General features: G+C 47.3%; 1 protein-coding gene and 2 long non-coding RNA genes across 3 annotated transcripts in view; 1 reads left to right on the top strand and 2 right to left on the bottom strand.

The window, feature by feature from the left end:
• Positions 1 to 871: 871 nt before the first annotated feature.
• On the bottom strand, positions 872 to 26,023 carry SBSPON (somatomedin B and thrombospondin type 1 domain containing). The gene is made up of 5 exons (XM_082719089.1): positions 25,675 to 26,023; positions 15,847 to 16,041; positions 6,744 to 6,834; positions 4,949 to 5,125; positions 872 to 2,555 (listed from the first exon to the last, which is right to left on the bottom strand). Exons 1-5 carry the CDS (start codon positions 25,886 to 25,888, stop codon positions 2,438 to 2,440), a joined length of 795 nt encoding a protein of 264 aa, XP_082575215.1. The 5' UTR covers positions 25,889 to 26,023; the 3' UTR covers positions 872 to 2,437.
• Positions 6,845 to 12,144, bottom strand: LOC309858807. The gene is made up of 4 exons (XR_014308344.1): positions 11,379 to 12,144; positions 10,656 to 10,751; positions 8,473 to 8,834; positions 6,845 to 7,092 (listed from the first exon to the last, which is right to left on the bottom strand). It is a non-coding gene; the product is annotated as an uncharacterized lncRNA (long non-coding RNA).
• LOC309858809 overlaps positions 25,059 to 26,199 on the top strand; it is a 57,755-nt gene continuing 56,614 nt past the window's right edge. The window contains exon 1 of the long non-coding RNA XR_014308345.1: positions 25,059 to 25,296. This is a non-coding gene — a long non-coding RNA (uncharacterized lncRNA). The remainder of the gene's footprint in view (positions 25,297 to 26,199) is intronic.

Raw genomic sequence — 26,199 nt, 5'->3', positions numbered from 1 at the left:
TCCTAAAAAGAGAATGGTGTGGTTATTATTTACCCTGACCCTTTTCCTTTTTTCCCCCCCATCTCTTTATCATTCTCCCCTTCTAAGTGATCACCATCCCTAATTCCTTTCTTCATCTTTCCCTGGGTTTGTGTGTGTGTGTGTGCATGTGTGTGTGTATGTGTATATGCACATATACGTGTGTATATGTAGACATGTGTATACATATATGTATTGTGTATTAAATATATATGTGTGTATATAATTTTTATTAAATACATATATATTATAATTTGGGGGCATATTTGTTTTTGCTCAAATTATTTACCACATACACTTTTGAAAAATCAACCTATTAAGTAATTCTAGGATCCACATATCACTGTAGAGCGCCTGCGGCTGGGACCCCAGCCCTTTGGTACTCAATGAGAAAGAATACTGAAGGGGTCTTAAATACTTTGATCTTTAACCTTGAAAATAAAACTTTTGGTTCTTCCTTAATCACTTGGACTACAATTTTCAGTTTTGAACTGTTTCCTTGGATTCTGCTAGAACTAATAACAAGCTTTTCAAAAACAGTAATAGTTAAGCCTTCTAGCCTATGAAGTTGTTCTCAAGAATAGAAATAACAAAAATGTACTTCACTGTGAAAGTAATAAATGGTCAGCACTGAAAACTAAATACATAAGGTGAAAAATGATTTTATACAACTCAAATATGTTAATCATGATATAACACAGCCTGGAACTATAAATACAGCATAGCTTTGTGGCTGATAGTCTCCATATTATATGCCTGTCAATTCTGAGGGACTTTTTAAATTTTGGTTTTGGTAAAATTTTGACCAGTCCAGAAAATACGGGTATTTTCTAGTCAAACAAGTAAAGACCTCTTACAAATGTGAACAGAGAGTTTATTAATTGGTATAAAAGTTTTATGTAACATTAAAATTACCTTCAAAAATCTTGCTTTACAAATGTTAGAAATGGTCTTAAAATGTTAATACTGAACTTAGAGTTTAAGGTCCTAACCTCGAGGAGACTCAAATTTTTTATTACTCATCTCTGAAGAATTTACCATGAAAACAACTCTGACAGTTAAATGAGTGAGAAATACTGCTGCTCTCAGCATTAAATATTAGGGACTTTTTCAGGCCTATTAAGTTTGCTATTGTCATTCTTGTCATTACATGGAAGTACCAAGAAATATGTATTTTAGTAAATCATTTGTTAGTGAATAATACCTTATACAAATGAACCCGAAGGAGTTTAAATTTTAAACAGCAGTTCTCCAGAGAAAATGTCCTAAATTTAAAATTTGTTTCACAATTGAAAAGGTCTTGGCTTTTCATAGCCAGGCCTTTCATCGAAGCTGAATCCCGGATGAGAAACTGAGAGTGGGCTCTGTGGCTGACCCGCAGAGTAACCCATCCTTAAGCCACTTTGTCTCTGGCTCACTGGTTTTCCAATCATAAAATAAAGGACGAATACTTCTGTGTATTCTATGTGTGTGTGTTCATCACATTTGTAATAAAATCCACATCTTCCATAATTTATAACTGCCTGCCACCCAAACAGAAGAAAATATGCTGTAGAAAAAAAGTAGTAGGTTAAAAAAAAAAAAAAACTAAGAAAAAAGTTTAGCTTAAACTTAAATCTGAAAGATCATTTTAGCTTCAAGTTGGAAGCCTTGGAAACAATCTTAGGTGCTAATGATGGCAAAATTTGCAAAATGAAAGCTTTGTTTCATTCATCGCTGCCAGAATTCTCTTCATGAAAATCATAGCATTGAAGGAATTTCTACTAACCTAGAATGAACATCGGATTGGTCTTGTCAATTAACCAAAGAAAATTTCTTCTTCAAAAAAGTATTTTTAACATAGCTGTTGGTTTTTCATTACAAAACGCTTACTAAATCTTAACTTGTCCTGTGGAAAATTATTTGTGACTGCTTTCTTTTGAAATTATTATTTGACAATTTATGGAATAATATATGGGAAATGTGTGTGTGAGAGTATACAGATATCCATATACATTTTTTAAAGCGAGAAGTTTTTAAGAGATTACAGAACAGAAAGAAGGAATGCAAGATTCAAAACACGGGTGCCCTTGAATGACAACTACTCACCAGAAAACGGATCATATTGTTGTAATTTCATTGCAAACAGATGTCCATTCTGTGTTACGTGGGTGACCTTCGAATGAGAGGGTCTCATTCTGGAGAAGACCAAGGACACAAAACCACAGGAACCTTTGGGGCGGGTCCTCAAGGTAGTAAAAATAAAGGTACTGGGGATCTGGAGAACTGGCCATGCATTTTCTTTCTCTGCTTCAGAGTGTGGCAATGACGTGTTCAGGAACTTAGGCCAAATGGTTTTTGAAGTTTTATGAAGCACTGAACATGACATGGTAAGGTTTAGCATGTTTACAAACACATTCTGAACTATTTACATCGCAATCTATATAAAAATAAAACTGTGAACAGCTGGACAAGAGCACTGATCCACTCGCCGAACTTTTTTCCAGGTTCCTTGACACCGAGGATTGCCGATGGCTTGCCAATGGAGAGTCTGATTTCTGAAACGGTATTTTGGAAAATGTTAGTTATGCTGAAAGCAAACCAATCATAAATTGAGGTATTTTGTTGTTCAAAGAATGATCACACCTGGAGTTCTGAAGTGCATTAAAAATTGAAATTGAAAAAAAAAAATGATCACAAACAGTTTCCCTTCTTAGGGGCTCCATCAAAACAAGTTACAAGTTAGTCTCTATTTGAGGATACCTTCTTGTGGAGAGAGCAGTTTGAGGTTACTGTATTCATTTCTCCCACTTGATCCGAATATACGAAGTGTTACATAAAGGAAAGTGGCTCCCTGTTTCATGTATATTCAAATTAGAGGGGTCTGCCCAAATCAGCTCTTGTAATCCTGAACTCCTTGATTCCATAATGAAAAAGCAGGAGAAGCAGGAAGAGCAAAGGCAGATAGTTGAATTTATTATTTTTAAAGTTATTGGAACCTCAGCCAGGGTTTAAGGTGCTTTCTGAGTACAAATTCAATTATAAATTCATTTAAAGACAAACTATGGATGAGAAATTCAGAAAAATGTTAAGTCTAAAGATTGGTTTCTATTTGATAGGAATGTCTTACGTACTTTACTGTTCATGTGGTATACTTCTTACAAAGTTTATTAGGCACTAGTGACTGATAAACAAATTCAAGTTATTAAATATTAAAATGCACTAAGGGAATGACAACTAGCTGGAAAGGTCAGTATTTTACTTCCTAATCTGTATTTCTTTTTTTTTTTTTTTAAGATTTTATTTATTTGACAGAGAGAGATCACAAGTAGGCAGAGAGGAAGGCAGAGAGAGAGAGGAGGAAGCAGGCTCCCTGCTGAGGGCTGAGCAGAGAGCCCGATGCGGGACTCGATCCCAGGACCCTGAGATCATGACCTGAGCCGAAGGCAGCGGCTTAACCCACTGAGCCACCCAGGCGCCCCCCTAATCTGTATTTCTACCTAACATACTTAAAACCATAATCTATGTGTTACTGAAATTGGTGTTTGTCTAATAGCTGACAAGCATGAAGCCCTCTCTTAGGAAGAGTGCTATTACCAGATTTAACTGATAAATGAATACAGGATTGGAACAGATTTTTCAGGGTAAAAAAAAATGTTTTGAGGGTCAATTCTTTTGGACAATCTATAGATTTCTGTAGGTTTCTGATCCTGCAAAGCTGAGCCCACAACCATCTCAGTCATGGTTCTAGGATGCCCCCCCCCCCCATTGGGCAGTGGTTCTGAAACAATGCTGTGGGAGTGAACCATCTGGGCAGAGGTCAGCAAACCACAACCCATGGGCCAAATCCAGCCCACCCTTTGTTTTTGTGTGGTCTGTGAGTTAAGAATGGTTTTTTGTTTCTTAAAGAAAATCGAAGGAAGAATATGTCATGACACATGAAAATTACATGAAATTCAAATATTACTGTCCACAGATACAGTATTGTTAGGAAAAAGCCAAGTTCGCCTCTTCATGCAGTGTCTGTGGCTGCTTTCATGCTATGATGGCAGAGTTGAGTAGTGAGACCATATAGCCCACAAAGCGGAAGAATCTACTATCTGCCAAGTCCTGACCTAGAAGGTGGTTAAAAATCCAGGGGTACCTGCGTGGCTCAGTCGGTTAAGCGTCAGCCTTCGGCTGTGGTCGTGATACCAGGGTCCTGGGATGGAGTCCCACATCAGGCTCCCTGCTGACTGGGGAGCCTGCTTCTCCCTCTCCTCCCTGTCCATGCTCTATCTCTGTCTGTTTCTCAAATAAAATCTTAAAAAAACAAAACAAAACAAAACAAAAACAAAACCCAAAGATTCTGATTCACTTCATCTCAAGTGGGGCTCAGGAATCTGTGTGTGTTTGTGTGTGTGTGTATATGTATACGTATATATATGATCTTTTATTTATGAGAGAGAGAGAGCGCACGAGCAGGGGGGAGGGGCAGAGGAAGAAGGAAGGAAGAAGGAGAAGCAGATTGCCCCACTAAGCAGGGATCCCCGATGTGGGGCTTGATCCCAGGACCCTGAGCTCATGACCTGAGCTGAAGGCTGTCACTTAACCAACTGAGCCACCCAGGGACCCGAGGAATCAGAAAATTTTAAGTCATCATCCCAAGAGGTTCTGATTCAAGTGGTTTTCAAACCACTGCTTTGGAGTGATCAGGTTTTCAATGGTCATTCGGGAGCATGATATGAACTCAACATATTTACCCAGTCATCTCCACTATAGAGCCTCTGGGTCCCATCGTGTAAACGGGGTCCTGGATTCAGGACTTACTAGACAGAGGATTCTCCTGACTTGGTGTTCTGACTCCCGACTCATGCCCTGATATGCTACATCATGGTCTGCTGTTCAAGAGAGGACAGATGTGTGTCAATGGAAAATAAGGAAAGTCCTTTAGCCGATGTCTCTCCCTCACCCATCTGAGTCCAGGCCATCTCCGGAACAGCGAAGGCTCACAGAGTTCATGGCTGGGGGCTGACAATCGACGCACACCGTGTACCCCTCTCGGAGATACTGCATCCATCGAGTCAGGGGGCGATTTTCCAGAGCGCAGTGAGGAGTCAAGGACTCCGTCTTGAACTCCATACAGTATCTAGAGCAAAGACACAGGACACGTGCACGGGCTGTAATGAGAGAGAGCCTAAAGCCGTAAAAGGTCTCAGGAAGCCCGCAACCCACGAGGACACTGGACAGACGGGAGGAGGTGGTGTGCGCATCTTCGCAGCCTGGCCACTCTCGCAGGACGCCCTGTCGAGTTTCTCATTTGTGGAACCACGATGATGGATGATGCCCAACGGGCAACTGCCGCGAGGCTTGGCGCTCTTCTCCCATCCATGATGGAACTACCTGGTCGACGTGAGTTGGCAGAAATCGGGATAGCCTGTTTCCTACCTCATCTGACAACCAAATTATGTATAAAAAGCACATTTCAGTAGGAAAATAGCCCTTAATAACTTTGCTGGCAAAGAAAAATAGAAATAGAATAAGAACTTGCTTGAGTCTGGAGTCTGAGACCATGTGAGCCCCTGGAGGGCTGGTCCTCAGTGCCCTGCCCAGCCCCCAAGACGTTCTGCCTCGCAGATGTTCCCAGGGGCCTGCCCCAGCTCCCCAACTCGCTCACCCGCATAATCTGGACTAATGATGAGTTGGGAACTTGAATCCAAGCATCAAAGTTCTACTGGGCCTCAGAGATAAAGGGAAATGGGAAGCTGGAGACATTTTTCTGTGACAGAAGCTAGTGTCACCTTACACTGAACTGTGGAAATCTCTAGCACCATAGTGACTAGACTCTGAAGGCCCGGGGGGAGCATCCAGACGTGGGTGAATACTTTAGAGTCTTGTACTAAAAAGCAACATAATTTTAAAATTCTTCAGGGAAGTAAAACATAGTAAAATTCCTGCACGTTGTGTTTTGGTTCTAATTAAGCTCCAACGGACTAGTTTCTTATCCCTAGAATTATGAGCTGTCCCAGGTTAGATGGAAAGCCATTGGAGGGTCTGCTTCCATGAGTTTTAACAGCAGTAGGCCAGTTTAGGTCTTGAGGTAGGAAATTCTATGGCGAAGCTTCAATCAACTTTAGCCAGACAGCTTAACCCAGACATCTCTTCATCATTTTCTCATTAAATTCTCCTTACAATGCCATGTGCTAGGCATTCATATTCTCATTTTTCAAGAAGAAAAACTGAGGTGGGACAACATATCCAAGGTCTTACGGCTAGTGTGTGGCAGTGGGGGGGTCCGAACCTGCGGCTGCCTGGGGTCCTTCTGCTGACAGCTGAAGAGCCGACTTCAGGTAAGCATGGAGGTCCCCCCCAGTCTGTGCCTTCTGTCCTGACAGAAATCCTCAGAGCTTGCGTGTGGGCCACTTTCAAATTAGCCAAACACAGGTGGTGCTAGAGTCCATGTTCTCCTAATGATTCTAAGAGAAACATCATGAGTACGACTGATAAAGTGATACCATCCCTTTACATAGTGGGTTTCCTGTTGAGGGGACCCTCAGAGACAAATCTTTGTGGCCGCACAAAAACAGGGAAGAAACAAGTAGGTCCCAGCTCTGTGGTAAAGAGTCACGTTTTACCCAAAGTCAACAAGCAAGTAACAGAAGAAACGCCACCACACCAAGACGAGCTTTCCGGGCTGACTTGGCCACACCCCCTGGAAAAGCATACATTGAAAAACCAAACCATGCAAAACAAAAACACCAAATTACCCAGTGTCTTCTGTGTCTGTAGACCACCGTGGAGATGCGGCTTGTCTTGTTCTCTCCTTGTTGAACGCAGAGGTAGTTATAAAGGCAGGGACTAGGAAAGAGAGAAGAGCGTCGGACACCTGCAGCCTAAAGTACTCGCAGTGACCTTTCCCAACCGTGGTGTTGATCCTGTCTCGAGCCCCCCAACCCTGAGTGCAACGAGCCGCGGCACACACCCAGGAATGGGACGGGGCCAAGTTACCGTGTCCCCAGAACCCAGTTTGAAGAAGATTTGTGTGCACGCCGATGGGCGCGGAGAACTAACTGCAGGCCTCTGACAGGTGGGCTTGTCCTTGGTAATAAGTTGACTCTGTGTGAAAGGGGAGAATGGGGGGCCTGGAATAAAAACCAAGAGGAAGTAGTGAAAGATGCAGGGCAGTCAGGGGGAGAAGGGGGGGAAGGGAATGGAGAAAGGGAGAGATGGCTTTTTTCTTTTTCATTTTTTTAAAGAATGTATTTATTTATTTGGCAGAGAGAGAGACAACGAGAGAGGGATCATAAGCAGGGGGAGTGGGAGAGGGAGAAGCTGCCCTGCCTTTGAGCAGGGAGCCTAATGCAGGGCTCGATCCCAGGACCCTGGGACCTTGATCCCAGCCACAGGCAGAAGCTTAATGACTGAGCCACCCAGATGCCTCAGGAGAGAAGGTTTTTAAAGATGAAAGGAAGAGAAATAGAAGGAAAAAGGGAAACACAGGAAGAATAAAGTACAAGAATAGGAGGGAGGAAGGACAGAGGAAGATGACAAAAGAGAGGGAAATGGGGATGTAAGGAGAAAAAACAAAACAAAACACCAGAGAGAGAGGAAATGTAAAAAGGAGAAAGCTGAAGTACCAAGGAAGGTCGTGCGAGTCCCCCCACCCCTCCCAGGTCCTCAACACCCCAGCCAGGAAGCTTCCCTGACTGCCATGTGGCCTCAGGGTGACTGCCTGGTGCCGGCCAGCACAGAACCCCCCCCCCCCACCCGCGCCAACCCTCAGCCACAGGGAAGGAGTCCGGTTGGTCCTCTTCCCCGGTCCCCAGCCCCAGTCCCAACTCCAAAGCTCCGGACCAGACAGAAGAAAGGGAGCCAGGAATCCCCCATCTGTGCTCTCTTCTTTCCCTGACTTTGTTTGTGTGTCTCCTTCCTGTTTGCCGCTAAGTGGGGGTGTGTGGGGAGGCATCTGATGCTAGGTACGGTACTGCGCCTGGAGATGACCTCCCAGTGCGGTCTGCTGTCAGCTCAAGGAAGGCAGGGTTTTGCCCTGGTCATCACCGTCGCCCTCACACATTGGCACACGCAGTAAGCTCGTAGGCAACGTATGGCGGTTCACTGAAGTCTCAGAATTGCCACCAAGCCACACGGGTCCTACCTCTCTGTGGTCTTCTGTTCCCACACTGAGCCCTGTGGCTGAGACCGCTCAGCCATCCTTCCTGCCTTTCATTACAGAAACTGGACCATCCCAGGAAGGGTAGGGACCAGCGGATGTTGGCTTGTGCACTGCCCACGCCATCATCCACGAGCAAAGTGGCCAGAGGACCACCAAGCAGATGGGTCAAGCCTACGCGTTCATTTGACCCGGCTGCTTACTGGCTCCTTATGGCCACAAGATGGCAGCCTGAATTCTTTTTTAGATTTTCTCAGGGAGGCCTTTTGCTAGGACCCATGGAATGGAAGACCGAAGACCGGAGTGGCTGAAAAACAGGTGGCCACCTGCTCCTGCGAGTTGCAGTAATCTTTCTTGTCCTACGTGGTTTGGTGCTTAGTCTCTTCGGTGTCAGAATTACTCACATCCAGCCTAAGAGTCGAGGCTGCGAGACTCTTCCTTGCTGCACTCACACGTTTAATCGTTTTCCAGAGAACATGTCATTCCTCCTAAACGGGACCGGTAGCTTTGGGACCTCCCAAACCCGTAGACAGAATCAGAAAGAATGAGGGAGCACATATATGTTAGGAACTCGTTGTTTTCTCTTAGCTCTGATTCTCTGGAATGCAAACGTCGAGAGGATTTTAGCTTTCCCACGTATATGTCTCCATTCCTGTTCTTCTGACACATTTAGGAATTCATGCAGTACCTGAAGAATATAGTTGCCGCTCAGTCCACGTGGCGTCGGACCAGCCAAACTATGAAATTTTCAGGATGTGTTTCTTTAGCTCAAAACATGTATCTGATCTCCTTATTTGTACCGCATATATTATCACAGAAGTTCAAAGGCAATGCACTTAGTACTTAGCTTGGGGCAGGGAAGGGAAATGAGAGAGGGGGAAAGGGCAGTATATGACTGTAATATCTGATATACAATCCTCGAAAAATGTTCTATAGTAATAATAAGCTCTATAGTAATAATAATATAATTATAATATAAATATATATTATGTATAATAATATAATTATATTATAATATATCATATAATATAATACTAATAATGAAAACTAACAATGATACACTTCTAAGTTCCCAGGCATAATGCTGAGCACCTTTCACGGGTGAATGCATTTAATTCTTACAACAACCCTCTGGGATAGGAACTATTATTTCCCCATTCCACAGATGAGGAAATTGTGGCACAGAGAGGTTAAGGAATAGGCTCAAGGCTTCCATCTAAACCCAGCGGTGTTAGGCGGTATCTCTAAAACCATGCGCCTCACTGCCTGGAGACCCTTGCAAAGTGAACCACGATGTTTCATTGTTTTACGCAGCATATTTCCTATAGATTGCTTAAGTGCTGTTTTATTTTCATTTTCTGGTCCTACTGTGTCCCTAATATAACTTAACTTTAAAAGAATAAAAGGGAGGGGCGCCTGGGTGGCTCAGTGGGTTAAAACCTCTGCCTTCGGCTCAGGTCATGATCTCAGGGTCCTGGGATCGAGCCCCACATTGGACTCTCTGCTCAGCAGGGAGCCTGCTTCCCCCTCTCTCTCGGCCTGCCTCTCTGCTTACTTGTGATCTCTCTCTCTGTGTCAAATAAATAATAAAAAATCTTTTAAAAATTTTTAAAAAATAATAAAAGGGACATCATGAGGCCTCCACCCAGGAGTCCTTTCAGGCCCCCCCACCCCGGGAGAGGGGGAGGGCTGGGATGGGGCCTGGGGTCCCCAGGGTAGGGCGGCTGCTCACGGTGGGCACAGAAGAATGCCTGTTAGGACAGCGCCTTGTATGTTTCCAGCCTGCTTCTTTACAAAGTACCTTCTCATGTGACTGGTCTCCACAAAAACTTTGTGAAGAAGTGTCCTGATGAGATGTTCTCGGAAAACTGAGGCTCAAAGACATTAAAGGAAGGGAAATTTAAAAAAAAAAAAAAGATTAAAGAAAGGGGAAATTCACAGTAAATGATGAAGCAAGGACCCCAACACAAAAGACTGCTTCTGGTTTTTTGATCTACTCTCCACGTTCAGCGTCAAGCCTCTGCAGGTAGGACTGATCCTAAAAGCCAGCTAGTAACCCTGGGCCCTGTGTCTTCTGTGTCCTGCCCCCTTTTGCTCTGGCTTGGCTCGGTGGCACATTTCTACTGAGAGGAGGCACTTCCTCCTTGAACTAGTCTTCAGAAACTACACCAGCAGCCAGATTGCCTGGGGGTCTCTAAGCCAGCATGACTTTTTAATATCTCCCCCAAATTTAATTTCCATTACTTAAGAGTGGTAAGTAATTTAGAATTATTTTTGCCTTCAGTCCCACTGCTGCTTATGTGTGGAAGAACATAGTTGGATGCCTGGGGACAAAGGCTCACAATAAAAGCCAGTTCCCCCGCCTTCCCTCTTCCTGGCAACAATATCCAGATGTAATAGATTCTTTTTTAAGAGGCCATTTGCCAACTTTCCTGGCATCCTATCAGCCTGGCATTGTTTGGTTTTACAACAAGTCCACTTCTAAAAGCGTGGCACCGTGCATACTTACTTTGAACATGAAAGTAAATTGAGTTTGCTTAGGGAATTTCATAAAAAGTTCTCTGGCACAATGGGGGGTCACCAAGGCAGGCTCAGAACCACTGTTCTGTAGATACAGTGTAAAAGAGAACAGAATGAAAATGTGACAAATAACAGCAGCCCAGAAGCATACAGCTTATGATACACATAGATCTCCTTTTAGGAGGAGTCAGGATGTACAACTAATACAATAACAGGGCGTTGGGGGCTTGTTTTTGCAGTAAGCATAGAGTTAAGATCTGCATTAAAGGAAATGCAAAAAATTCAATAGCTACTTTATCGTTAATAAGAGAGTGTCAGTGATCCTGTTTCATTCACGGGTCTCACAGAGCCTTTCTATTTCTACTTAGTTACCGGAACCTGGAACTGCAATTTTAGCTCTAACGATAACAAGAGCAACAAAGCAAGATCAAGACGGAAAATCCCACAGGATTTAAAGGCTGAGATCCAGGGTTGGATTCTGGAAGTCCTTTACAAATGCTGTCACCTGGGGTGCCTGGGTGGCTCAGTTGGTTAAGCGGCTGCCTTCAGCTCAGGTCATGATCCCACGGTCCTGGGATCGAGCCCCACGTCAGGCTCTCTGCTCAGCGGTGAGCTTGTTTCTCCCTCTCCTTGCCTCTCTGCCTACTTGTGTTCTGTCTGTCAAATAAATAAATAAAATCTTAAAAACAAAAACAAAAACAAATGCTGTCACCTTCCTGAGCTCCAATGTCCTCTTGGTTTTAAGGATAATGAGGCAGTCCCCTTTTCCAGGTAAGCAGGATACTGGCCCCTCAAAGATTTCCACATCCTAATCCCCAGGACCTGTGAATATGTTATTTCATAAGGAAGAATTAAAGTTGCAGATGGAATGAAGGTTGCTGCTCGGTTGGCCTTAAAATGGGGAGACGATCCTGGCTTTTCTCGGTGGGCTGAGTATAATCACGTCCTTCAAAGAGGAAGAGGAAGGTGTTACTACAGAAGAAGGCAGAGATGCAATGTAGCTGGATGTGAAAAGGGAGGAGGGGCCGTGAGGAGAGAAACTGTGACCCTCTCTGGATGATGGAAAGGGCAGGGAACTGGATTCTCCCCTCCCCGAGCCTCCCCAAAAGCAATGCAGCCCTGCCAACACCCTGATTTTAGCCCAGGGATACCTGGGTTGCACTTGTATCCCACGGAACCCCAAGATAATAAATTTGAGTTGTCTTCAGCTACAACGTTTGGGGTCATTTGCGACAGTAGCCATAGGAAGCGAATACGCTGTCCTATAGGATGGTTATGAGCACTGAGTCAATAATGTTGGTCAAAGCTCTCCACTCCACAGCTGCGAGGGACTGCTCAGCCATGCACCCAAGTCTCCTGCTCGGGAAATAGAAGTCTAGTGGAGCCGGGAGGTGGTCACCGGTGACCATGCAGCCGGACTGAGAGCCCCCAGTGGAAGAGGAGGCCCCTTCTCCATGCTTCCACACCAATCCGCTCGCTCCTCACCCTGAGCTGGAATTAGCTGACAGGCTTGGTACTCGAGTTTGTATCTCCAGAACCCAGCAAAGCGCTGGCTATCGAAGATGCTCAGTGAACCTTAAATGAATGACCCATGTCAATGAATGTGTGGTAACACGGGTGAGACAGGGCTCAGGGCAATCCACCATGTCCCTACTCTCATTTCCCTTTTGTTGTCCATCGTTTTCCTAGGTGTCTTCCACAGAACACTAGCGACTCAGTGTGATCCCCTGGGAAAAGGGGTCATTTAATCAAGTAAGGTGGGAAAGAAGCATCCCATATCCTATCTCTCTCTTGTAGAATGAAAACGCTTATCAGCATATTAAAGCCTCTGAGAAGGTCTTCCTTAGAGAAGATAGTCTGATTTACCCCATGTTTTCCTGACTAAAGCCCTGTTTTGCATTTGGGGGCTTCTGCCCTCAGGAAAGTGGCATGTGAGGGATCCAGCTATGAGTCGAGGCTGAGAAGGACCGGGCAGCCACACCCAGGCTAGAGCAGTTCTGGAGCTTTGGTGAGCGGCAGAGTCCCCCGGACGCCTGGATACAAGCACAGTGTTAAACCCAGCACCAGCGAATCCGATCTTGTGGGTCTGGGTGGGGCCCGAGGAACTTGTTTTCTAACAATTTCCCAGCTGAGGACAACGCTGCTGGCCGGGGACCACCGTTTAGGAACCACCAGACTGGAATATTCGAGGGGTCCTATCTTCTCTGGCCAGCTTGTGACAGCAGTCATCATTTCCACGGCATTATCACAGCAGAGTGCATCTCAGGAACCTAAATCAGGGCTGCAAATGCTGGTGCCCAGTCCCCAAGGAGAGATTTCTCCTCTCTTCCCAAACTGGATTTTACCCAACCTTATTAGGAGAGGCGGAAGCTGAGTACAGATCTCTCCTGCTGGTGTTATTGTTAAGTCACTAACACCTTGTGAGGAGTCACCTATGAAGACTGCTGCCTTATGTGGAGTTTGGTGGGAGGGGTGGGTGAGAGGGGTCATTTAGGAATGGGAGGACAGGTGGAGGAGGACAGGCCCAGGGGTTTGCCCAGAGGAGAGAGGAGGACAGCTCCAGGCAGAGGCCAGAACCCTAGCTGGGGTGGGGGAGGGTGTGTGTGGGGGGAAGGTTGTGGGGGGGTAGGGAGGATGTAGGGGGTGGGCCTAGTGCTCTCTGGTGTCCTTGGCCCACGTTCCATAGCATTCTCTCATTGACCTTCCTGTCCCTTTTCCTGCGACCTGCATTAGGCTATTATAAAGAGATACCTGGACTGCAAAGCGGGTCTGTGACAGCCTGGAGTAGCACTGAAGAGTCAAATGTACTTAAGAAGGACCTTCCAGCAGCCAGACCCCATAGGTGAGCAAAGGAGCTGCTTCCTGATGGATCAACTACAGGTTTTAAGGGTCATCCAAAAAATCAGGAATGGCCTCCAGCGACTTCCTCCCCAATAGCCTTTTTGTTGTGCTCTGTTGAGGACATGAGCTGACCATGGTTTTGTTCCACAACTGTTTCTGTGAGCACCGAATTATTTCCCTGGGAGCCCACAAGACCCCTCCCTGCTCCCTCAGCCCTTTCGTTAGCCATGCCCCTAAGACAGCCACAGTTTCAAATCCCAGATCAGACCACATGAGAAAATGCTACAGTGGCTCTCCAGGGTTTGTAAGATAAAGGCCAAAATCCTAAACAGAGAGTGGGAGCTGCTTCCCCTCTCAATGCCAGCCCCACTCTCTGCACTCCCCAGATGCTAGCCGCCCTTCAACCTCTCAAAAGGGCCTTTGCTTCCCCACCATTAGAAAGATGAGTCAAAGACAGTCTCTAGGTCATTGACTTCCCCCACAGCAGGCTGACAACTGTTAGCTCCAAAGCCCACTGGCAGCAAACTCAAATTTTTATGCATCCAAATTGTTTTCTTTTTTTAAAGATTCATTTGTTTATTTTGAGAGAGAGAGAGTGTGTGTGTGCTTGAGTGAGCATGGGGGGAGGGGCAGAAGGAGAGAGAGTCCTAAGCAGACCACCCGCCTTCCCCCTCATGAGCACAGAGCCCCATGGGGGACTTGATCCCACAACCCTGAGATCAGGACCTGAGTGGAAACCAAGAGTCAGCCCCTCCAGCAACTGAGCCACCAAGACACCTCCCAAATTGTCTTAAAAATTGCCAAACAAGCATATTTTTAGCCATTTGGTCCCTGCCTGCTTTACTTACCCTGTGAAACTATACCTGGCACCTGCTGGCTATTGATGAGCTAAAAAGTCTGGGAGTTGTAAGACCCCAAGCTGCTACCACTCTTGGCCTTGGAAACTCTGACCCAGAGACTCCCAACTGTGCTGCCTAGTTGCCATCCCCTAGACACATGGCTCCTGGAAGATTCCTCTCCTCTGTCTCTGGATGGTGAGGCCATAGCCTCTGGACTTCTCCTTCTCAACTCCATCCAAGCACCACCCAAAAAGGCTTATTGGGCATTACGGCCTCTTGTGGTCCTGTTTTTTCCACATCAACCCCAAATTCCTCGAACCTCTCTATATGACTACCTAGTTCACCATGCAAGTCTCTGGAAAGTTCTACACTTCTCAGCCTTACCTGTCCCTCCTTAGAGAAGTCCCTTCCCTTCTCCACCCGTGTGGCTCTCCTCCTCCCCCAAGACCGGGGGATATCAACTTATTACACACACTCCTAGCTCTAAGCAACTCACTTGTTCAGGCCCAGTTGCACCAAATTGCAGTGGTAATTTTCTGGGACCGATTTCCTTAGATCATCGATTATCAACCTCTCCATTCTCCCCCATCCACCCCCCATCTGCATGACAGCAGGCTCCCATCAGCTTATGTCACCAAGGCAACTCTGGCACCCAGCTCAGTGCCTAGGAACCAGTAGATGCTCAATAAATATTTGTGCATAGAACAAAAAAAGGGGGGGGGGGGAATGGCTTGACAGGTGTCATGCTGGCATAAAAATTTCCAGTTTCCTAGAAAAAACATATGGCCTTTATTATCCAGAGAAGTCAATGTTTTTGCTCTATCAGGTTCAACGTAGATCAACACCTTGGTGTTGGCCTTGATGCTTATTTCTTTGTGAGCTTTATACAGCTCCTGACTCACCCATCGGTGGAATTCTGGCCCCTCCGCCGGCCACTCCACAACCAGAATGATCTTTTCAAATCACAGATCTGATCACATCAGCCCCACTGCAGTCAGGTAAGAGGAGGAGCAGGTGTTTTATGGAAATCATGTATCACTGCTTGGGAATTAATCATTTTTCTACTACCTTCCCACATGTGTGATGAGCCTTCCTGATTACACAGGCATTAAAGAAGCAAGATGAATAGTTACCTTATGGACATTTACTATCCGGTGTGAAATACTATCATCGTACCTACAGTCCTTGGCCGCCAGCTTGAGTTGGCTAAACACCCCGAAGCACGCGCCCTTTCCACCAAGCTCAAGCACAGAAGGGGGGGCCACCCCGGGGTTAAGAACGCCCCGACCCGGGGGGCTGGAGCAGGGAGGCCCTGATGCCGCGGACACTCCTTTATCAAGCATTTCCTGAGCTTCCTGTCCGCTCTGGGCCGACCGGCCCATCCCACTCCCCCGCCGCGCGCACGGAACTTTCCCGGCTCGGCACAGGGCCTTTCAGGGGGAGGAAGAGATGGAAAACCAACACAGACAACAAAGGCGGCCGCGGTGAAACCCTCCGTACCGAAGGAATGCCCGCAGTCCTGGCCCTGGGGCGTCGAGTAGTCCAGGCAGCCGGCTCTCTCCTCCAGGGGCGGGCAGGGCGCGCCGCCGTTCCGGGGCTCCTGCTGCACCGGGCGCCTCCGCACGCGGGCCGCGGGCTTGCACTGGTCGGCGCAGCCGCTCCAGGGGCTCCACTCCCCCACGATGCACGGGCGAGCTGAAAAACAGCACGGCGGGTTGGGGCGCTCACCTGGGTAAACCCCGCCGCCTGCCAGGCCGCTCCCGCCAACATCAACAGTCGGGGTTAGCCCACGCACGCTGCGCTTTGACTGCGCCCTGCATGAGAGCCGGGGCACGGTCTCAGCAGGGCTCGGTGGGCAGGGACCCCCTCCTCCGCCACCCCACCCGGCTCAGCCCGGATGGGGTAGCTGATAACCCGTCCCTCCCTCCGAGCCAGACAGGCTGCTCTTCTGGGGTCATGAAGGTGGGTGTCAGCCAGGGGCACAGCCCAGTTAAGAGAGTGACGCCTTTGGGTACTTCCTCATACTCTGTGGGCTTAGATAAGATCTTTGCTCTTTCATTTCCTTGATTTTAAGTTTATCCTGCTCTGCTCGGAACATTTTTATAATAGGTATTCATTGTGGAAAAACGTCAAGGGGAAAAAAAAATGTAAAAGAAAATGCCCGTCACTTTTTATCCTCAAAGTTGTCCCTCCATCAGACCTGGTTAGGGCCACCCTGAGGGACCTCTAGACTTGGGACTTCCTTCCGTGCTCCATTCTCATCCTCCACGGCTCTTAGGCCCCCTAGACCAGGAGAGCTGAAGTTCTCAGGAAGGCAACCAGAGCCCACAGAGGGAAAGAGCACAAACGGTCAGGCATGAAGGGGCGGAGTCGGGGGCAAGAATTTGGCAATTCTCTGGCCATGACTGGAAAATCTCTGTGGTTGCATTTTTAACTTTCCCATTCAAAGTCCTAACAAACCTTTTAAAAGGACTATAATGAGTTTGTCAGTGGAATTATTTCAGGACTTGAGATTGTTTATAAGAACAAGAGTAAGGAAACAAAAGATGTGCCTCTGAAATAGAGGCCCAGATAATTCCCTTCCCACAAAATGGGATCCACTTTCTCTACCATCCTCATACTTTTCAGCTTACGGAGTCTTCACCAAGAAAGCACTCTAACCTCTCCGAAATCTCGACTTGGACTTCTGACAGCTTGTACTTGAAAACTCATTTGACCTCTCAGCACACTCTCTCTGGGGTTCATGGATTTTGGAAGACCCATCCTCTGGCAGCACGCAGCTCACCCTGATACGAAAAGGGTCCCACACAACCTAAACATCTGTCAGTAATTCAAAAACCTCAGACTGTCTTAAAACATGCTTTTATTAATCATCTAAAAACTCACAGGCATCCCACGTCAGGCAGGGAAGGAAGCAAGAGACTTGGATCCTGAGACTTGTCCCCTGTACCTGCCGCGCGCACATCCATTGGAAAATCAGTCACAGGCCACTTCCTGCTCTTGTCATTTCTTGTGGATCCCTCCCATTTTCATGATCTCAGTTGGGCCCTAGAGCCAGAGGCACTGAAAGAGACTGCCTGCTGGGCTAGGAACGGGCTGAGAGGCTGAGAAGTATGCGTTCTGTCCTTAAGTCTTCAACAACTCTCTGTTACCTGAATCTCTTCATCCCCGAGCCTAGTTAGTCTGGCCCTGATGTGTTGACCTTGAACAACACTTACTAATACGCTTAAAAAAACCAAAATGGGACACTTATTTCATAGATCAACATTAGACACCACTCTGAAGTACAGTTTTGCCATGGCATTAACTCAGAATGTAGTAATATGGCCTCGGTTTGAGTACACGCTGTCCATATGGTAAAAGATCATACTGGGGGCAGCTTTCTGACAGAATTTAGTTTCCCGGTATTTCTTCAACATTTGTGTCTCACGTGTAATGTTTATTTATTTTATTTGGTTTGCCCCCCAATTAACATCCTCAAATCACAGAATCACTGAATCAGTTGTTTTTCCTATCAGTTAACGTTTGACTTTGGAAAAAGCTGTTTCATATTTTCTTCCTTTTTTTTAAGATTTTATTTATTTATTTGTCAGAGAGTGAGAGAGAGTGCACAAGCAGGCAGAGGTGCAGGCAGAGGCAGAGAGAGAAGCAGGCTCCCTGCTGAGCATGGAGCCCGATGTGGGACTTGATTCCTGGACCCTAGGATCATGACCTGAGCCAAAGGCAGCAGCTTAACTGACTGAGCCACCCAGGCGTCCCTGTTTTATATTTTCAGTCCATGACTTTAACAGCCTCATAAAGAAAATCAAGAAAGTTCTGGGTCCTGAGCATCATCTCGACGGCTTCATTATAAAACAAAATGAAAAAAAGTTCACATAGAATTATACAAATATAAGGGGATTCCACAAAATATTTTGAGTCAGAAGGCAAATCTGAGGTGCTTATTCCTATTCTGCACAAAAGATTAAATTCATGATTAACTTGGGAACTTCTAATTGTTTGCAGTGCAATTCATCACAGATCACAAGAGATCTTTGGCCGCAGAGGCCAGGGGAAGTACAGGAACTTCTGACAAATTTATTAGCTCAAGTCATATATTACAGCTTCATGACACACATTTCCTTTGAATTATTCCATTAGTATTCACATCTATAGCCAGCGTGTCAAAATATTCTTTCTTAAAATCTGACTTTCTCAATTTTCACATTTCCCTAGTTATCATTGGAGGCCAGTAGACCTAGTGAGCAACGTGATCATTTCTGACTCCAAGCTTGTCACAGTTTCCCAACGTCCTAATGGTAGGATTTAATGACATCATCCCACCCCTTTTAGAAAAAAAAAAGAAGCTTAGGTTTAATGGATGCCAGGATGCTCCGTGAACAGCGGTTTTTTTTTTTTTCCTGTTTAAAGTCAATATTCAGGTGGAGTTTCCCAGAAGCAGACTCTGGGACGTGGATTTCTTTCTTTCTTTCTTTCTTTCTTCTTTTTTTTTTTTTTTAAAGATTTTTATTTATTTAATTGGCAGAGAGAGACACGGCAAGAGAGGGAACACAAGCAGGGGGCGTGGGAGAGGGAGAAGCAGGCTTCCCTCGGAGCAGGGAACCCAATGTGGTACTCCATCCCAAGACCCTGGGAACATGACCTGAGCCAAAGGCAGAGGCTTTATGACAGAGCCACCCAGACACCCCTGAGATGTGGATTTCAATGCAAGTAATTTATTTGGGAGGTGGTCCCAACAAGTGTAATAAGAGCAGAGACAGAGACGCAGACACAGAAGAGAACATAAACATAGATCCCTAAGTTCCTGCTTTAGGCCCACTGGGCACATCTGGCTCTCCACTCACTAGGACGTGAGATAATGGATAGATGCAGAGGACAAGGAAATATCAAGTCCTTTCTGAAGTTCTGGCTAGTCCCCCTTCCTCAACAACTTTCTGGTTATCAGATGGGGTTTGTGGGGTTACCACACCCAAAAGGAGAATGGCCAACAAGGGGAAATAAGTCTTATATTTCAGTAGGGAATCTGCCCAAAGCAAGAATAGAGCCCATTTTCACATGTCCTCACAGGAATAGCCAGTTGTATCCAAGTACAATTACCTTAAAAGATTTAAGACTAAGCTTCAAAAATATAATAATAATCATAATAATAAATGGCGTTTAAACTCTCTCAGTGCATTGCTGCTGAATTTGAAATAAAATCAAACTCAATAAATCAATAAATATTTGTCGAATGAATGAATGAATGAATGAAATGTCATTGGACAAATTCCTCCTCCTTCCAAAACAAATTTTCTACATTGAAACAGATTTTGGTTTGCTCATATCATTAGTTAGAAGCCAAAGCGCTAAGGCTCCAGAGTGGGAAAGGGAAGCCCGCTGAAGGACAGGAGCAAAATCAGGAAATCCCAGAGCCAAAAGTATGGGAATTCTTAACCTGGGCGAGAGCTGTCTGGGCTCTCCCGGCAACGGTGGCCCCAAGGAGTGTCCTGGGAAGGGCCATGGCTTTCTGTGCCTTCAGGTTACATAGATCCCAGCTTCTCCTGGCAGCCACAAATCCCTCAGATGCTTTTAAGTCCATTTATAGCTCCTGGCAGTACCGCATCTCGAAAATAACAAGCTCCTTTCATTTTATTATCAGTGGTATGGAGCAGTATTTCCTCTTATTTGATCCAAATTTCCCTCACTCAAGAATTTCAGAATACGGTGGGGGGGGGGGGGAAACTATGTTTATCTGAGCCGTGCAGCTCAGGGACTTAATGTCTCAGGAGGTCCCCTTCCTTCTCTGGCAGGGACCTTCAAGACTGACGACTCCAGCGAAGGGACCCATCTTTCTAGACCCCTCCTCCCCCGCCTCAGAATTACCAGCGGGCCCTGTCCAGGTCCATTTGCAGCCTCTGTGAGCAGGGGCAACCAGAGCTAGACACACTACTCTCAGTCTTAGGTGCCAAAAGGTAACTAAAAAAACCCATCTTCTACTGTTTTGCTTGATGATCACACACACACACACACACACACACCCCCACACACAGTAACAAACTGAGCTGACAGTCAGTGCTTCCTTTCATACATAGAGTTTGGGCTCTTTCTTCTTAACATAAAACCTTGCTCTCATGTTCATGTGCCGTCTCCTTGGCTAATCACAGATCTGGCCCTGCCTGCTTGGCTCTTTGCCACCTAAAAGTTTAAGGCCACCCACAAGCAAGTGCTTTCCCTCTCATGGTTTTTGTTTTTAAGATTTTATTTATTTATTTGACAGAGAGAGACACAGTAAGATAGAGAGAGAGAGAGTGTGAGCGAGCGCACAAGCAGGGGGAGTGGGAGTGGGAGAGGGAGAAGCAGGCTTCCCGCTGAGCAGGGAGCCTGACGTGGGACATGATCCCAGAGTCCTGGGATCAAGTCCCAAGCCCAAGGCAGACACTTAACAACTAAGCCACCAAGGCACCCTTCTCCCTCACGATAAGTTCAAATAGCCCTAAGTCATTGCTATGAAAGTATTCCTACATTTTACCCACAGTCTTAGCATTTACGCGTAGATTTGATTCTTGAGATTCTGTGGAAGAAAAATAATTCACACACACACACACACACACACACACACACCCCTCATGGCAACATGATTTTAAATGTCATGGGCCTTTTTCTCTTTCCTCATGTATCCCCTTTTCTGAGAAATCTTGTCAAATCTTCTCTGAAGGTCAAGAGGGACCACACTGCCCAAGTGCCTATTTGCTGCCCCCTCCAAAAGCGCCAATAAAATGACCAAGTATTTTTTCCTCATGCAGAATACAGGCCCCTGTGGTTGTCCCCCCCCCCTTTTGAGATATTAACCAGATAAGTTCATGAAATCTGAGAGAGAAATAAAAAGGTCTCCTTCATTAGAAAAAAACAGAAATTTATATACCAGGCAACCCCAGAGGAAAAAGGGCACATGTATCAAAAAGATAATTGGGCTTTTACTCAGTAGTCAGTGTCCAGGTGAGCTGTTCTCTTCTTTCTTGCATTTCTGTATTTTCCAAGTTTTCTGCAACAAACATATTTTGCAGACAAGGGCGGCAAGGGTCATATTCGAAGGCACAGATGGTTAGAACCCAGCTGGCGGAGCTCTCTGCAGCCACAGATAACATCCCCTCAGTGGAAAGACTGCTCGGGTTGTTGAAACAAACATAATTCAGTGACACCACCATGGCTGTTGGGGATCGTAAGGAGGGGCAGGACACACTTTTTTGCCTTTGAGGAGTATCAGCCAAAAGAGAGAGAAGGCTCACTCACTCTACCAGAATTGATCAGGGATGTGCCCTTCCAAGTACACAGCTTCTCATAAAGCCTCATTCCTCTGAGGGTCAAAACATAATGTTTCAGTGTGTGGGCTCTGGAATTAGAGTTCCTGGGTTCAACTCTCACTTCATCACAGGTTGGCTAACCATGACTTGGGACGGATTCCCCAACCTCCCAGTGCTCTGATGACCATGGCAGTGAGTTGGGAGAGCTAAGTAAGACTAGAGTTGTGAGGTGCCTGGCACGGAATGAGTGTGGCGGAAGGGTTAACAACTTTACCCTCCTCCGCTGAATGCCCAGGGCTGCAGCCCAAGCCTGCAAAGTCAAGTCATGCTGAATGCTGGCGCCAGGCCCTGCTCATTTCTCCTCCAGAGACAAAGGCAGGGGAAGCCGCATGCTGCTCCCGACCTCTGTGGTTCCAGTAAAGCCTCAACTTTTCTAAATCAACGTACATGGTGGAGTTTTGGAGCCTGAATTTTCCAGTACATTTGTCCTTTCTCCTGCCAGGTATGCGGTCAGCAGATTTGGGCAAGTTAGTTTCCTAGATTCCCTGGGAAATCCAGAAGAAAAGACTGGGTCACACAGGCTACTCAAAGTGTGCCCTGCTCCCCTTGGGCTCATTATTACTCTTTCCTGAATTTGTTCATCAAAAAATCTAGTGCTGCCTGCTGTTTCTATGATCTTAGAATGCAGACTTTAGGAACCCAGGTGATGAACTAGAGACTGGGGCATCTTGAGCCTGATAAGGAAGCCTTCTAAGAAGTTCTTTCAGAACAGGTGACTTGGACCTGTCTCCTCCTGTACCACTCCCCATCTCTGGTCAGGCACAGTCAATGGAGAATTTCCTATTCCTTTTTTGGGGGGCGGGCGGGGGTTGGAAATAGAGGTATATAATTGGTGTTGAAACTGATACCAACATCATAATGAGATTTTTCTGAGACTTGTTTCAGAACAGATACTTTGGGCAATTCAGTAATTCCACAAGTCTAAGAACTTATTTTTATTTTTACAAAGTAAAAGATAAAAAGTCTTCTTCAGAAAAAGAAATTCCAGTATTTCATTTCTTAGCTACACACACACACACACACAAAGTCTTCACAAAGAAGAAAAAATCAGAAGGAAGAGAAATAAGGCATTCTCAGTTCTCCTGACACAGCTCCATTTTTGGTTCCCATATAATGTCATTTTAGTCCAAAAGGTTTCAGATGGCATTGACAGGTAACATAGCATTGGGTAAGGGGAAGAGCTCCTAAGGGACCGAATGGTTCTATGTCTTTGGAGTGGCTGGTGGTCCCCGAGGTGCCGAATGTTGACATCTTTAGGCATCAGTAACAGCCATGCACAACAGATGTGGCAGATGGCAGCCCAAAACCGGGCCGCTGTGGGCCCAGACGTCACTGTGCTGCCCATTCACGTTAACTGACTGATGGGCGGGCCCTGGGACGGCCCCGCTCCCACGGCTGTATGAGGCTCCTGCGAGGCCAGGACGCCTCTCCAGGGCTAAGGAGATGGAGCATCTTGGCTCCGCCTTGCCCCTTCTCACCCTCAGCCCTGCAGAGCGAGAGGGTTCAGCCTTCCAAGTGGCCAGCTTCCAGCTGTCTCTATTTTCTCCTCCCCTCCCCAGAAACTCCGGGCGCAGAGGAGCATTTTGGTCCTGTGTCTGCTTCTGCTCAGGCCAGCGAGGGCCTTCGCTAACTCCCTGGGGAAGGGCAATGAAGGCTGAATATGCTCTTTTTAAAATTCTTTGGGGGCTCCTTTCTTTTCCTGGTTTCGGTTTCCATGCCCACTGCTCGCAGCTCTTCCTTCCTCAGGCGCCAAGATGCTGTGATTTCTTGGGGAGCCCCTCTCAGGATGGGAAGGTCATCGCTTCTCTGCTTCTCTTTACCCAACCCATCCCCGCTCCAAATGATAGGCTTTTCATTGGAATAGTTCTACCTCCTGTCCTGAAAAGACGGGATTTCTTTGTGACCAAATAAAGACTTTGAGGATTCTGCCACCCCTCACAGTCTTGCAAGGCGTCCCTGGAAAGCCAGTTCTTCTCACGACACTAGGCTGTCCTACTGAGCCTCTTCCATGCCTGAATCTCTCCGTATCCAGCTGGGTTTGCCGCCTGTCCCGCCTCGGGGCCGAGCCCAGTTCCTTGCACCAAAGGCAGACACCCACAGGTCTGTGGAGAAACCACATGGTGCTTTCCCGCGAGAATTCTCTTCCCCTTCTGGAGACTTCCTGCTCATTCTCCAAAACCAGGCTTGCACATTACTTCCTCCAGGAAGTCTTCCTTGAATCCCTTAGGTCTTCCGAGTTTTCATTTCCTTGCCTCTGGGAGCCCTCATTTGGGCACTAAGCATATTGTAGGTGGTTCGCTGGTGTACTCCCCTGCTTGACTGTGAACCTGTAGGGAGCAGATCCTGTGTCTTCCTCCTCTGTATAAGCCCTGTGCTTCCCACAGGCCCGGGCACATTATCTGGTGTACAGGAATACAGGAGTCTACCTCTGATGGGCCTAGAGACTGGGCCTGAGGGCCGTTTGTTTCCTAAATAAGTGACTCTTCACCTTACTTGAGTAGTAAAATACCCTGGCCTTGAAGCAGGAAAGGGAGACAGGCTTATCAAAAAGAGGATGGATATTTGTAGGTTAATCATTAGCTTTCAAACAGGATAAAAAAAAATTCTTCATGTTTTTCAATTGCGTCCTTTTGGGAGCAGGTCTGGGTGTTACCTTGCCTGGGGAGGTAGCCTCTTCTGGCTTCACAGAGGCAGAAGGCCTGCTCCTTTCCACAGGAATCTGATTCACCAACTAATGACACAGACCTGCACATTTTCCCAAGAAGATGTGGAGGATAACACAACCCCAGGATCCTTGAGGCCAAACCCTGACATATGTGAGGCATTTGGGGTGAAGAGATGAGCAAGGTTACTCTTATTTCCAGAGCTGGCTTCTCTCAGGTAAACCTTGTTCTTTAGGACTTTTCATTTAGTTAAATCAACATCTATTGAGCCCTTGCCAGGGGCTGCGGCACTGTGGGAAATTGAGAGATGATAATGACTGACGTGGGGCTCCTGGGTGGCACCCAGACTTTAAGTGACTGCCTTCAGCTCGGGTCATGATCCCAGGGTCCTGGGATCAAGCCCCACATCGGGCCCCCAGCTCAGCAGGAAGCCAGCCTGCTTCTCCCTTTCCCACTCCCCCTGCTTGTGTTCCCTCTTTCACTCTCTCTCAGTGTCAAATAAATAAAATCTTTAGAAAGAAAAAAAGAAAGAAAGAAAGAAAGAAAGAAAGAAAGAAAGAAAGAAAGAAAGAAAGAAAGAAAGAAAATGACTGACCCTACAGGAAAGCCAACAGGATTAAAACATAATGGGAAACCCCAGTTAAAAACCTTTATCATGCTATAGAGGTAAAACTGAGTGCAAGAGCTTATCAAACACCTCCTAGGAGAAAGGGGGCTGTGCCACATGCTGGAGTCTAGAAATGAGGGCCACTGTGATCCTCCAAAAACTTGTTCTGCAGAAGTAAGTACCCTACGAGGGCAAGGCCTGGGCACCAAGTGGGTTAATTACACATCCCTTCTCTTTTCACCCCTCATAAGGCCCGGAAGATCCCTGAGGGTTCACAGAAGGAACGTGGTGGAGCCTGGGCCAGGGGCATGCCCCACCAGCGGACATGCCGTGTTTCCAGGTAGGAGGTTCCTGAACCGCACACACTTCGAGGAGAACGGATGACTCCGGCCCTTTCCATCCAGGCTTTCGTGGGGAGAGGTGCTTTGGGGTGCTATATCAAGACAGAGAGGACTGAGGGAATCCCTGGATGCAGGGGGCTGGCTCCAGGATGCGGGGAGCTGAATGCACCTGGATGAAGGAGGCTGGCGGACCCTAGAATGGCGTGAGGTGTACCTGGCTGGAGGGGTGAGAGGTAGGCCAGGATAGACGTCTGGACACGCCGGGATGCAAGGGGCTGGGGGATCCTGGCGCCTGAGCTGCGGTCCCTGGTGTGAGATCCTGTGTCCCTTGGCTGCTGGCAAAGGGCCGGCGCCCCACCCTCGGCCCCGCCACCCACCTGGGCATGCCCTGGCGTAGTCGAAGCAGCAGTCCCCCGTGAGGCGGCAGGCTTGGTCGCAGAAGCACGTCCCGTAAACCCTGTCCAACCTCCAGCCGCGCACGAAGCAGGCGGCGTCCCGGCCCGGGCAGCAGCGCCCCGCCTCGGCGCAACCGGCCAGGGTCCCCGGCCACAGCCGCGCCAGCGCGCACAGCGCCAGCCACAGGCTCCTCATGGCCAGCGCTCCGGCGGCGCCTGCCACGGCGCAGACCTTCGGGAGAGTGGCGAGCTCCTGGGAAAGCTGCGGGCCCGAGCAGCCCGAGCGGCCGGCAATGCGCAGCCCGACCCGGCCCTGCTCAGCGCCCGGCAGGGCCCTGCCCCGCGCCCGGCCCCCGCCCTCCGCGCCGCCCCTCCCCAGCCCTGGCGGCGGGCCCGTCGGGGCGCGGGCGGGTGCTGCTGCTGCCGGCTCCTAGGTGGGCAGGGCGCCTCTCTCCGGGGCGCTCGGATCAGCGCTCGGGGCGCCAGCCCCTTGCCCGCTGCCAGCCG

This window comes from Mustela nivalis, assembly GCF_964662115.1.
Source record: "Mustela nivalis genome assembly, chromosome: 2".
Taxonomy (NCBI): Eukaryota; Metazoa; Chordata; class Mammalia; order Carnivora; family Mustelidae; genus Mustela; species Mustela nivalis.
The sequence above is the reverse complement of the archived record's forward strand: the minus strand, read 5'-3'. Positions and strand labels throughout refer to the sequence as shown.

Coding starts and splice junctions, on each gene's coding strand:
- SBSPON (XM_082719089.1), bottom strand. CDS start 25,888: ATGAGGAGCCTGTGGCTGGCGCTGTGCGCGCTGGCGCGGCTGTGGCCG. Junction 6,835..15,846: donor GGACTGCGGGCATTCCTTCG/GTACGGAGGGTT, acceptor TCTCTTTCCTAG/TCCCTGCCTTTATAACTACC. Junction 5,126..6,743: donor ACAGACACAGAAGACACTGG/GTAATTTGGTGT, acceptor TCTTTGCTCTAG/ATACTGTATGGAGTTCAAGA.